General features: G+C 44.9%; 1 protein-coding gene across 1 annotated transcript in view; it reads right to left on the bottom strand.

Annotated features, from left to right (window-relative positions):
• Positions 1-4,280: 4,280 nt before the first annotated feature.
• TTC21B (tetratricopeptide repeat domain 21B) overlaps positions 4,281-14,190 on the bottom strand; it is an 87,286-nt gene continuing 77,376 nt past the window's right edge. Inside the window, exons 25-29 of the mRNA XM_040358061.1 lie at positions 11,857-12,052; positions 8,825-9,049; positions 7,883-8,003; positions 4,972-5,039; positions 4,281-4,570 (exon numbers count right to left, since the gene is read on the bottom strand). Of these exons, the coding sequence (XP_040213995.1) occupies positions 4,493-4,570; positions 4,972-5,039; positions 7,883-8,003; positions 8,825-9,049; positions 11,857-12,052 (688 nt within the window). The 3' untranslated portion in view covers positions 4,281-4,492. The remainder of the gene's footprint in view (positions 4,571-4,971; positions 5,040-7,882; positions 8,004-8,824; positions 9,050-11,856; positions 12,053-14,190) is intronic.

Below are 14,190 nucleotides of genomic sequence, written 5' to 3'. Positions count from 1 at the left end.
AATACGGATGGACGTAATTTACGTTTACGCCGAAAGCAATGACGTTCTAGCAAAGTCATTTGGAGCATGCGTACTGGGAAAAATCGCGGCCGGCGCAGGCGCAGTACGATCGACGCGGGGACTCGCCTGATTGAAATAATACACTCCCCCTAGCCAAGGAAATTGAATTCAGCCGGGGGAGTTACGATCCGCTGGCGCAAGTTTCGAGGCAAGTGCTTTCTGAATACAGCACTTGCCTCAAAAAATTGCGCTGGCGGATCGTAAATAAGATAGATTACGCGGATCTAAAGATCCGCTGATCTATCTGAATCTAGCCCAAGGTTTTCGTTCAACCAGCAGCAATCAGCCTTACTGATATGGGAGTCACTAAATGTGTGTGTCGGGGGGGGGGGGCACCTCTTTCTCAACACAGGGGTTCCTAATCAGATTGGGAATCCTTTGTTCTGGAAATCCCCTTTAAGACATTTAAATATTAAGTAAACATGTACAAGAATGGCATCAGTTACAAGTGTTGCAACATGTAAAATAATTTATTTATCAATTCAATAAATACCAATGAACAAAAGATTAAAAAAATATTCTAAAATAAAATTACAATTACAGGAACATATTGGATCATTTTATAACTATCTTTTATAAAAATCCTAAGACTTGAACCTGTCAAATTCAGAGTTTTCTAAACTACAGGTAGAGCATTAAAGGGTCAGTCCACTCAAGAAGAGAAATTTTACTCATAGGTGCAGTCTAGTGGGCGGAGTCACTCATTGGTTTGGTTTCTTGAATGTCTGTAGAGTTTCATTAAAGGGTCACTAAAGGATTTTTTTTTTGGTTAAATAGCTTCCTTTACCTTACTGCAGTCCTGATTTCATGTCCTCATTGTTCCTTTTTGCTTTGATGTTGCTGTAATTCTTCTCTGTTCTGGACACTTCCTGGTTGTCTGTTTCCTGATCACCACAGTACTGGGAGATTTCTCACTGTGGTGACTAATCAAGGAGGTGTGATTACTGTGTGTCTAAAACCCCTCAGTACCAATCCGGTTTCGTTTTGCAAAACCTTCACTGCCAACATTTTTTTCCTTTAGTGACCCTTTAAAGCAATTTCTCAATGTATTTTTCCTATCTTCTTCCTGCACCTTGAGGTCTTAAAGTGGTTGTTATGTCACCTATGAAAAATTATGCAATTCCCTTCCTTACATGCAGATCTAAGGTTTTTTTTACAAATGACCCTTTGAAATACCTTATTTACAGCGCCACGGGGCGCTCACATGACCTGCTGGCTCTCCCCCTCCTTGATCCGAGCACTACAGTGGGAGGGGCCGCGTTTCCCTACTGACGTCAGTCGGGAGACAGGGCGAGAGATCATGTGAGCGCCCTGCGGCACTGTAAAAAAGGCATTTAGTTAAGTGATTTTTTTTAAAACACAGCTACTGCACATTCGATCTACGTGTAAGGAAGGGAATTACATGATTTTTAACCAGCCAGCGACCGAAGGGGTGGGGAGGAGATGGCCAACACAGACACATGGTGCTAGATTCAGGTAGAGTTAGGCTGGCGTATCAGTAGATACACCGACCTAACTCAGAATCTGCGCCGACCTATGTTTAAGTGTATTCTCAAACAGAGATACGCTTAAACATATCTAAGATACGACGGCTTGCGCCGTCCTATCTTAGGTTGCAATATTTCTGCTGGCCGCTAGGTGGCGCTTCCATTGCGGTTGGCGTAGAATATGCAAATCAGTAGATACGCCTATTCACGAACGTACGCCCGGCCGCCGCAGTACATTTACGCCGTTTACGTAAGAGATAGGCCGCCTAAAGTTAAAGCTGCCCCCTAGGTGGCGTAGCCAATGTTAAAGTATGGGCGCCGTTACTGCTTTGAAATTCGAAAAGTTTGCGGAAGTCGTCCGTGAAAAGGGATTTACGTCGTTTACGTCCACGTCGAAATCAATAGGCCAGTGCGGCAGACTTAGCCGCAATGCTCACTGGGAAATGTAGGCGCCCGGCGCATGCGCAGTTAAAATAAAACATCAATCACGTCGGGTCAAGCCTCATTACCATAAAACACGCCCCCTCAGACGAATTTGAATTAGGCGCCCTTACGCCCACCCGCTTTAGGCTACGTCGCCGTAACTTGGCAGGCAAGTACTTTGAGAATCAAGTACTTGCCTCACTAACTTACAGCGGCGTAGCCTAAACACGCTAAGCTACGCCGCCGCAAAGTTAGGACAGGGTACCTGAATCTAGCTAATGGTGCTGACAGGCAGAGAGGAAGGAGGTGAGGGGGAGAGACGAGAGCAGCAGATGACGGAGGCACGGAAACTGACCACAGTAATCAGGGCTTAACTGCCATGATTATCGTAGTCAGTGCACAGGAACTGGCAGCATCAGCCATGTTTTTTACAGCGTAGAGAGGGACTTCTTCAGGGTTACAACCACTTTACTCTTCTTACTACAACAGAGGTCTTCTCTGTGTACCTCAGCTGATATGTGCCCAGTCCCTCTATTGCCTTTTCCATAATATAAATAAAAAGATTGAGCAGGGAAAGTAAAACTCCTCCCAGTGCATGTGGTCATACCTCCCAACTTTTCAACTTCAGAATGAGGGACAAATGAGCATACCCCCCAAACGAAGTTTGTTGAGTGGGGGGGTCCGCGGATCAAAGTTGTTGAGCGGGGGGATTCGTGGATCATAGTTGTTGAGCGGGGGGTTCCGCGGATCAAGGTTGTTGAGCGGGGGGGGGGGGTTTGTTGCCGTTCGCGGGACGTCAGGATTTAACACGGATCGCGGTGATTACGGGGGAAGAGGGGGTGCCACGAATTCGAGGTGCGCTAGCAGGACTGCTTCAAAAGTCCTGCTAGCCGCATCTTTGGAGTGGTGAAGGAGCGGTGCTTTTACCGCTCCTTCCCATTGAAAGCAATGGGAAACCGTGACTATACCGCCGGAAGAGGTGCATTGCCGACGGAATTGCCCCTTTTTTAGCCACTAGCGGGGGTAAAACTGCACCGCTAGTGGCCAAATACCGCCACTAAAAATAACGGCGCTTTACGGCCACCGCACCTCCCGCTCCAGTATGAAAGGGGCCTTTAACCTGTTAACTGCTCTAAATTTCCTCCCATGGGAAAAAAGGACTGCCGATAACCGGCAAATCTGTTTACATGTGATTGGACACAGCTGATCACATGGCAAAGGGCTGCTGGGATTGCCCCCTTACCCTTATCTGTGTCTGAAGGACACAGCGGTCACAGAGCATGCCCAATCCGCACCGCAGGAGGCGTGGTTCTAGGAGAACGTCTATTGACGCCCTCCCAGAATTGGACAACCGCACTGTAGCCGTCTTTCAGCTATAGAACAGTCGGCGAGTGGATAAACAATAATCCATAGGGGTCCCTGTGCTTCTTTTAGGATCATGGGGAAAAAAATTTAAAATAATAGGAATGATGTGTGGAATATTTTCCTGCCATAAGGAAAGAAGCAGCTCCGCTTTCTCAGTGTAATAGGAGTTTCCCTGTGTGTGAGCTGAGCTTGAATGATGTAGCATATGGCGCGGGCACAGAATCTTTCCGTTTCCAGACACAATGGGGTAGATTCAGAGAGAATTTACGCCGGCGTATCCATAGATACGCCGCGTAAATTCAAATCTGCGCCGGCGTATCTTCTTTCTGTATTCAGATACTCCGACATTAGCCTAAGATACGACTGGCATAAGTCTCTTACGCCGTCGTATCTTAGGGTGCATTCTCACGCTGGCCGCTAGGTAGCGCTCCCGTCGTTTTCAGCGTAGAGTATGCAAATTAACTAGTTACGCCGATTCACAAACGTACGTGTGCCCGGCGGTAGTTTTTTACGTCGTTTGCGTAAGTCGTTTTCGTCGTAACGTTGCTCCTGCTATTAAGAGGCGCAGCCAATGTTAAGTATGGACGTCGTTCCCGCTTCGAAATTTGAATTATTTACGTTGTTTGCGTAAGTCGTTCGCGAATAGGGCTGGACGTAATTTACGTTCACGTCGAAACCAATACGTTGTTGCGCCGTACTTGGAAGCAATGCACACTGGGATATGTACACGGACGGTCAATCATAAATTTACATAAAACACGCCCCCCCCCTTCCACATATGAATTACGCGCGCTTACTCCGGCCCCGTTTACGCTATGCCGCCGCGACTTACGGAGCAAGTGCTTTGTGAATACTGCACTTGCTCCTGTAAGTTGCGGCGGCGTAGCGTAAATACGATACGCTGCGCCGCCGTAAGCTAAAGCGCAGCTACGTGAATCTACCCCTATATTGGCTGCACCCACAATTCAAGGCAAGTAAATTCAATTGTTAACTGGCTCTACAGCGACTTCAACTACAACATCCTTTTCTATTAGCCTGGTATTCGTGAGTAAACAAGGCGGTGGGCAATTGCTCCTGCCATGGTGCTGTGCCTAGTACTCCATCCATGCTGCCTGGGTACTGTATTCTGCTGCTACAATTATCTTTGACATTCTGTGTTAAGTCCTTAAGGCAGCTCTGGATTTGTCAAGAATATCTTTTCTTATCTTTGGGTAATTGGGATGAAGTTCTAAGACCTGTTGAAGAAAGCATGGGATAGAAAGTAACTTTTTCAAGATAAAGCAGATGTCATGCAGAACCTCAGATACATACAATACATACATGTGTCAGGAATAGAGTTGAGCGAACCCGAACTGTAAAGTTCGGGTTCGGTACGGACTTTGGGTTTTTCCCGAACCCGACCCGAACCTGAATAATTGGAAAAAGTTCGGGTCCGAGTTCAGGAAAAAAAAAATGCGCAGAGGTCCCCGCAAATTCAATAACCAGACCCTTTAGGTCTAGTATGGATATTAAGGGGAACCCCGCCGTCAATTTTTAAAAAAAAATGACGTAGGGTTTTTATAATTTATAATCTCAGGATTTCTCTACAATACATACAATAGGTGCATTATTACTGTATTCAGAAATAAGCTCTTACCTTGTGGCACACGTCAATTGCATCAACATATCGTTTTGCCTTAAGGTAGTTAAAAGCAAGTTTATATCCTGCAAATTAAAAAAAAAAAAAATTGAATTAAAAAAATAACATTAAAGTATCCAAAGCTAATTTATTTAAAGTATCTAAAGACAAAACATTTTTTGTTTTTTGTGTTGGATAGAGCAAGGAAAGGTTAAAACCAGACAGGTTTTTTCCATGCGATTCAAAGAATGTAAAAACGATATAAACCCAAAACTGTGCCTTAACAGCTCTTTTCAGCCATCAGGCTTGAAGAGCAATCCATAGTACTTCCAGGCAAGCATGTGACTCTCCACCTTTCCATGACAGTGCTAGCGCTTGGCTGCTCAAGCATTCGGTGAGGAGAGAATCTGAAAGTCAAGGCAAAATCTAACTCGCAGGTGTCAAACACAAGGCCCGGGGGCCGAATCCGGCCCTCCAGGCCATTTCATGTGGCCCTCGCATCTCTCCTGTAGCTGCAGTAAAGCTCCAGCCCTCCTCTGGTTCCCATCCAGACCCTTACTTTCTGCTTTCAAGCAATGCATCCAGCTTCTTCACAGCAGCAGCATAAAGAAAGGGGGGTGCACTGATTTAAGGGAGAGTGGGGGACTCAACTTCTGATGGTGGGTTTCTCTTAATATCTAATGTAAGGGGAGGGGATGCGCTGGACATCTAATCTTACAGATACAACCGGCCCTTTTGAGGGCAATCATAATGCCGATGCGGCCCACAATGAAATTGAGTTTGACACCCCTGATCTAACTAATGCTAAACCTGCTCTGTGCCACATTCTAAGCCTAATCTATCTAAGGCTGGGTTCACACTACGGTTTTCCCGTCCGTCAGCCGCATACGATTTCAGTATTGAAAACGTACGGGCCCGGACGGGAAAACGTATAGATAGACAATGCATTGCAAATCGTATGCACTCAGATGCATCCGGGTGCGTACGATTTGCTGGCAAAACGTTTTTTAAACGTACGCAAAACCGTGTTCAACCACGGTTTTGCGGTCGTTTTTAAAACAGTATGGCAAACGCATACGTTTTCCTTTAACATTAATGTCAATGGAAAACGCACATATGTGCGGTTCCATACGTTCCCGTCCGTTTCAGCCGCATACGGTTTTTCATATAAATCGTATGCGGCTGACGGACGGGAAAACCGTAGTGTGAACCCAGCCATATCCTGTAAAGCAAAACTCGCTGTACTTTCCTATTCTGCACCTGATCCGGGCCGGTCTCCAGCGGCGGATGCTCTGTGCAGGAGAGCACTGACAATGGCTGTGAAATGAATAGAAAGTGATGTCACCCACTGACTTACTATGAGGCTTCTGTTGTCGGATGCCTCTCCTGCACCCGCCTACACAGCGAAGCTAACCGTTAATGCTGGGACTGGACCGGATTGGCTGCAGGATAGGCAAGTACAGTGATTTTTGCTTTACAGGGTTAGATAGATTAGGTTTAGAATGCGGCACAGAGCAGGTTTAGCGTTAGTTAGCTTTAGCCTGGACTTTGCCTTTAATCTCTGTGTAACCCTTGAACCACTATCTGCAATAGAACAGAGAGAACATGGAGAAGTGGCGGTGCGTCCATAAGGGCGCAGTGGCGCCAAAAAAGGCTCTAATAGGTGTCAAAAAAGGTGACCTGCGAGTCACTCAGCTATGTTAGAAAAATTAATGAATATTCGCTTTCCACCAATCAGGTGCTCGGATGTGTTACCTGTCACCTGATTGGCTGAAACGACAGGCGCTGTGATTGGATGCCTATCAGGCGTCTAAGCACAGCAGAGGACGGTAAGAGAAAACAGAGGAGCATCAAGGACATCGCTCGTCGTCACCCACTTCCCCACTGAGACAGGGTAAGTGCGGGCGGGGGGCACACTGGCAGCATTTGATATGGCACAGTGGCTGCGTTTCATGGGGCACAGTGGGAGCATTTGATGGGGCACACTGCCAGCTTTTGATATGGCACAGTAGCTGCGTTTCATAGGGCACAGTGGAAGCGTTTGATGGGCACAGTGGCTGCGTTTGATGGGCACAGTTAAAGCGTTTGACGGGGCACAGTGGAAGCGTTTGACGGGGCACAGTGGAAGCGTTTGACGGGGCACAGTGGAAGCGTTTGGCGGGGCACAGTGGAAGCGTTTGGCGGGGCACAGTGGAAGCGTTTGGCGGGGCACAGTGGAAGCGTTTGACGGGGCACAGTGGAAGCGTTTGACGGGGCACAGTGGAAGCGTTTGACGGGGCACAGTGGAAGCGTTTGACGGGGCACAGTGGCTGCGTTTGACGGGGCACAGTGGCTGCGTTTGACGGGGCACAGTGGCTGCGTTTGACGGGGCACAGTGGCTGCGTTTGACGGGGCACAGTGGCTGCGTTTGACGGGGCACAGTGGCTGCGTTTGACGGGGCACAGTGGCTGCGTTTGATGGAGTTTCTTTTTCAGAATTTTTCAGTTTGTTTGCACCACCCAAAGATTTAGAGCACCAGCTGCCACTGAAATGGAGATGGCAGCATTTCTACCCACTGCAGGGTCCTTATTGTTTTTCAAAGCTGCAAAGCATAGCCTCAAATGACCAGAAGCTGCCAACCCAGACTGACATGTTAGGGTACATACCAATATAACTGTCCACACATGTGACGATTTCCCTCACCAAGCCCCCCGGGGCCGAGTGGCTGCAGATAGATTTTTCGATTCATTGTGTTAAAAAGAACCTATTTAATCTTCTGTTTGATGTCAGTTGGACTCATGCTGAGTTATGTTATTCGCTGTGACTTTGGAACAGCCTGTCTGTTGGTGGCCTTGGTCTAGGATTGCCCAATCTGTTGTGTGACTCCCCCAAGGAAAATAATGACCGGCTGTCCCAATGGTGTGTGATGCGGTATAGTTTCTGCTCTTACCCACAGTGGGATTCGTCTGGTTGCCGTATTTCCACGCCATTTCATAGTTGCTGGCTGCATCTTTATACGCTTGTTCTTTCTCCATGATATAGCCGGTGTATTCGTAAGCCTTGCAGCATGACTGGAACAGGAAAAAATAACATGAAATGTATATCACATGACACAGTATTTATAGGGACTGCTCGCGTGTTAGTCTGGAATATCAAATTGGTTAAAATGGGAAGAATTTAAATATTTGATGGCTTTAAATGAACCGTTACTTTGTTTTTGAACAGCGCATCTCTTACAAGTGCAAAAAACATAGACCTCGATTCTCCCTCTTTTGGATCTTCACTAAATCATCTGTCCCTCTTTCCCTTTCCTCTACAACGGTTCCTCTTAAAGTAAAACTCCAAGTAGAAATATAAGACGCAATTTAAAGCGGCATTAACCACTTAAACCCCGGACCATTTTGCTGGTCAATGACCGGGCCACTTTTTGCGATTCGGCACTGTGCGGTCGTGCGACGTGGCTCCCAAACAAAATTTACGTCCTTTTTTTCCCCACAAATAGAGATTTATGTTAGTGGTATTTGCGGTTTTTATTTTTGCGCTATAAACAAAAATAGAGCGACAATTTGGAAAAAAAGCTATATTTTTTACTTTTTGCTATAATAAATATCCCCCAAAAATCTATAAAAAAAATCGCAATAAGCGTTTGGTTTGTGCAAAAGTGATAGCATCTACAAAATAAGGGATAGTTTTATGTTTTTTTTTATTAATATTTTTTTGTACTAGTAATGGCTACTAGCAATGGCGGGGTTCTGCGCTTTTTATTGTGATTGCGACTTTATGGCGGACACATCAGGTGTTGGCCATACTGTGTCTTTGTCAAGACTAAAACTGCAAGCCTCATCTTAGTATTAGGTTCAGCAACACAATTCCCGCTTTGTTGGCTACAAACCTTATTATGTCGCAGACAGCGTTTCAGCAACTCGCCCGCCATATCGTATTTGCCTGACTGAATGTAGATGTCTGCCAGTAACAGTAAGCTCTTCTCAAACTCCTCTGCCTCTGCTGGGTTCCAGTTCATTTTGGCAATGCGTTTCAGTTGGTTTCTTGCTCTTGGGGTTTGCTTTAAGATCATGTAAGCAGTGGCCATTCCCAAAAGTGCCGGCATATGGTCTTTCTGGAAGAGTGAGAGACAATTACTCTATTAAGAATACAAAGAGTAAGGATGTGCAGTAACCCGGAGCAATAGATAACAATTCCATTTTCACCCTATTAGAGAAATCGGAACAGTATAGATAGCTGACAGTTATTGACTATGGATTACAGCACTTTGCTGCAGTGTGTGTGTGTGTGTGTGTGTGTGTTATATATATATATATATATATATATATATATATATATATATATATATATATATATATATATATATATATATATATATATATATATATATATATATATATATATATATATATATATATATATATATATATATATATATATATATATATATATATATATATATATATATATATATATATCTTTAAGCCGATCTGCACATGACTTAAGAGGCGACTTGCAAAATGACTTCTGTATGGAAGTCAATGCAAGTAGCCCTGAAGTCGTGCCAAAGTCGTACAAGAACCTTTTTCTAAGTCGGAGCGACTTGAGTCGCCCCTATTAGAACGGTTCCATAGTACAGAACAGATCGCGACTTGTCAGACGGCTAAGTCGCCTGACAAGTCGCTCCTGTGTGAACCGGCACTAACTGGATAGCAGAGTACCATTTTAAAGCTTAGAGGAACACTAGGGCCCCTTTCACACTGAAGAGTTTTTCAGGCGGTTTAGTGCTAAAAATAGCGCCTAAATACCGCCTGAAAAACTCCTGCCCAGCAATCTCCTGCCTGAGGGCTTTCACACTGAGGCGATGCGCTGGCGGGAGAGAAAAAAATCTCCTGAAAGCAGCATCTTTGGAGCGGTGTGTATATCGATCCTTTACCGCTCCTTCCCATTTACAACAATGGGAAACCGCGGTATTAACCCTTTTTCGGCCACTAGCGGGGGTTAATACTGCACCGCTAGCGGCCGAATCCCGCGGCAATGCGCCACTATACCGCCACCGCACCTCACGCCCCAGTGTGAAAGGGGCCTAAAGCTTTTTTTTTTTTTTTAAATAACAAACAGGTTATACAGCTCGTTTTGCACACAGTGGCCCCGAACCTGGTCTTCTGGGGTCCCTCCCAAAAAAAAGCATTTAAAAATGTATTGTGCAAATACCGTGTGAGATAAAAAGTTTCAATGACCGCCATTTTATTCCCTAGGGTGTCTGCTAAAAAAAATATATATATATATATATATATATATATATATAGGGGTAGATTCATAAAGAAGTTACGCTGGCGTATCTATTGATACGCCGCGTAACTTCTAGGATGCTCCGGCGTATCTTTTTTCTGTATTCGACTGGCGTAAGTCTCTTATGCAGTCGTATCTTAGTTGCATACTTACGCTGGCCGCTAGGTGGCGCTTCTGTCGATTTACGCGAGGAATATGCAAATAAGGTAGATACGCCGATTCAGAAACGTCCGTCCGCCCGGCGCATTTTTTTACGTCGTTTAAATTAGGCTTTTTCCGGCGTAAAGTTACCCCTGCTATATGAGGCGTATCCTATGTTAAGTATGGACGTCGGGCCAGTGTCGAATTTTACGTCGTTTGCGAATAGGGCTGTGCGTAATTTACGTTCACGTCGAAAGCATTGGCTTTTTGCGGGTTAATTTGGAGCATGCGCACTGGGTTACGTTCACGGACGGCGCATGTGCCGTTAGTCAAAAACGTAATTTACGTGGAGTCATGTTTTATTTGCATAAAACACGCCCACCTCTTCACAATTTGAATTAGGCGCGCTTACGCCGGCAGATTTACGATACGCCGCCGTAACTTAGGGCGCAGGTTCTTGGTGAATACAGAACCTGCCTCACTAAGTTACGGCGGCGTAGCGTATCCGAGATACGCTACGCCCGCAGAAATTTACGCCAATCTACCCCATAATGTTTGGAGGTTCTGACAAATTTTCTAGCAAAAAAAATTATGATTTTTACATGAAGGAGAGAAGTGCCAGAATAGGCCCGGTGTTGAAGTGGTTAGAAATCAATACATTTAAAAAAAATTATATATATATATATATATATATATATATATATATATATATATATATATATATATATATATATATATATATATATATATATATATATATATATATATATATATTTTTTTTTTTTTGTTTTGCTTAATGCCCCGTACACACGATCATTTTTTGTCATGAAAGAAAATGACATTTTTTCAACTTCATCATAAAAAACGACGTTGCCCACACACCATCGTTTTTGAAAAAATTATTAACAAAGCGCGGTGACGTACAACGGCACTCTAAAGGGGAAGTTCTATTCGCCTTTGGGCTGCTTTTAGCTGGTTACTTGTTAGTAAAAGACGATTTGCGCTTTTTTGTCTGTTACAGCGTGATGAATGTGCTTACTCCATCATGAACTGTAGTTTTACCTGAACAAGCGCTCTCGTCTCATAACTCGCTTCTGGGAATGCACGAGTTTAAAACGTCGTTTTAGCCCACACACGATCATTTTTTACAACACAAAAAACGACATTTTCAAAAATGACATAAACAATTGATGTTCGAATTTTTTTTTGTCGTTTTTCAGAAGACGGAAAACGATGTGAAGCCCACACACGATCATTTTAAATGACGTTTTTAAAAATGTCATTTTATTTCATGCCGAAAAATGACCGTGTGTATGGGGCATGAGAGTTATTTCATGAAATTGTACTGAAGTTATTTTGTGTAGTCTGTTTAAAAATAACCTGTGTTAAGCAGGGAAGGACACCAGAGTAAGCTGGGGTGAACGGATGTAATGGTTCAGCTTTTATTATGAGAGAACAAGCACACATTATAAGATAGAAGGATCTTACTTCTGCAGCTGCCACTTCAGTAAACGTGTTTAGAGCGCGCTCTACATTGGCTTTCTGCTTAGTTGCCATCAGGCAATAGTTCTCCATAATTCGAAGCTGGATGTGCCCATGGAGACTTTGTGGCTTCAACTCCTTAAGAAGTTTCTCTGCTGTTCGCACAGCAAGCTGTACAGACTCTTGCTTTTCTGTGGAGTTCCTACAAAATGACAAACAAAACTGAATTTCATGTTAATTTATGTGAAGGAACGTGTACAAGTCCAACTGTTCTGTGTTAATGGCCTTTTATCTAAAGAGGCACAAAATTAGCAGTATATATATCGCCAGGAAAGAAAAATAGCTGTATTTAGCAAAACGTCTCACCGCATTATCACAAATATCGTCAGTCCTCGACTTCTGAGACTTCAGCCTCGTACACACGTTTTACCATCTGAAACTGCCATGAGAGCTTTTGGCCGGGAAAACCAGCCATGTGTATGCTCCATCGCAGTTTTCCTGACAGGAAAACTGCAGGGAAAAAAAAAGAGAACAGCTCTCTTTTTTCCCGCCAGTTTTTAACTCGGCAGTTTTCTTATGGGAAACACTGCGAGGGAGCATACACACGGCCGGGATTCCCGACCAAAGCTCTCATGGCAGTTTTCCTGTCGGGAAAACCCAGTTGTGTGTAGGGGGAAAAAAGTTACTGAGCAGGTTTTCGGTTTTGCCCTTGGGTTTCCCGGCTGACTTTTTACCGCTATAATAAACTTGTTTCTTTCTTGTCCTTTGAGGGACATGGGAAGTCATCTACTGTTGGTTAATACTGGTGCCTACAAAAGAATTTAACACTGGTCATTAAAAAAATATAATAAAACTGTAGTCCAGCCCAGGATAACCCCACCTCTTCCCAGCATGCCTCAGTCTTTTGATAGTGCCTTTAGGAGGATGGACATAATTTCTTCAGCTTTTCTGGGGAAAGTGTACCGTATTTATCTGGGTATAGTGCGCGCCGGCGTATAGCGCGCACCCAGTTCTAGGAGGGAAATTTCCTGAAAAAAAAATTACTTACAGTTTAAATGTCCCTCTTCGGTGTCTTGCCCGGCGTCCATCGGCGGCCTTGTCCGGTGTCCGTCTTCGGCCCTCGTGGTGTCCTCCCCGCTTCTCCCGCGCTGTCTCCGAGCGCCGCCACCGACATATACCGAGCGCAGTACACTCGGGTACGCTCGGCCCCTCTCGCAGGGCGTGACCGCGAGCGGAGCGTGGCCGAGCATAGCCGAGTGTACTGCGCTCGGTATATGTCGGCAGCGGCACTCAGAGAAAGGGGATCGGCGTATAACGCGCACCCACGATTTCCCCCTGTTTTTAAGGGGAAAAAAGTGCGCGTTATACGGCGATAAATACGGTAATTAATTTTGCTGGCTTTTGTTTTTTCAATTTTTTTCTTCAGTCAAGACTCCTACACAACAGTAATCCAGATCAGTCTTTACCCAGACCCCAATGGACTGGACATTGCGGAGTTAGCCTGGTAGTGCCCTATAGGCACTAGGTTCTGCATTAGGCACTTTCCAGACACAGTTCTGGTTACACTTTAGCCATGGAGCACTTTTCAGGTGCAGAACTGCTGGCATTGCCTATGTGCTTGCCCCGTCTCTGAACACTCACAATGTGAGTAAGCCGATCAGGCCGATTACCAGGTGCTATGTTTCTATTTGTACTGCTGGACGTCTTTAAAATTCACTCTTTTCGATGGTTATCTTGGAAGGAGTTAACTCTGAAGGACTAAGTGCTGATGTCATACACTTGGCACTTTTCCCCCCATTCAGCATCGAAAAGGTTTTTGCAACTGCTTTGCAAAGAGTCACATAGAACTCCTATCTCTGGTCTGTTCTACTGCTTGTCTAACGTAACTTTGGACTCTCAGATCCCCCAAGCACAAGTTGCCTGGGGATTTGTAAGTACCCAAGGCCTGGTCTCGTAGTCTTGAGCTAGTTTCAATACCACCATATGGTCTCAACATGTCTGGACACAAAGGTGACAATACAGTTACAAGTGACCCCCAGTTCATGCTCTGCTAACAAATCCAGGGATGTTTACCTTATGCCTTCTGATGATGTTAATCTGGAATCTTTCTACCCTGGCCACAGCCCCCTCTCTCTCTCAGAGCAATTATTTTCCAGTGGGGCATGTAGGACCATAAGTGCTATTTGGTACCCATTAGTGTCATCTTCCCTCTCCTTCCCTAGTGGAACCCTCTGGCTTACTCGGTCAAATGAGATCAGCACTGGTTGTTCTCGGACCTAATGGAGCTCTGAATCCTCACTGTTGCCCCTGCACACATACTACTCATAGGGGTGTTGACAC

The sequence above is a fragment of the Rana temporaria genome, chromosome 6 (genome assembly GCF_905171775.1).
Source record: "Rana temporaria chromosome 6, aRanTem1.1, whole genome shotgun sequence".
NCBI lineage: Eukaryota > Metazoa > Chordata > Amphibia > Anura > Ranidae > Rana > Rana temporaria.
The sequence above is the reverse complement of the archived record's forward strand: the minus strand, read 5'-3'. Positions and strand labels throughout refer to the sequence as shown.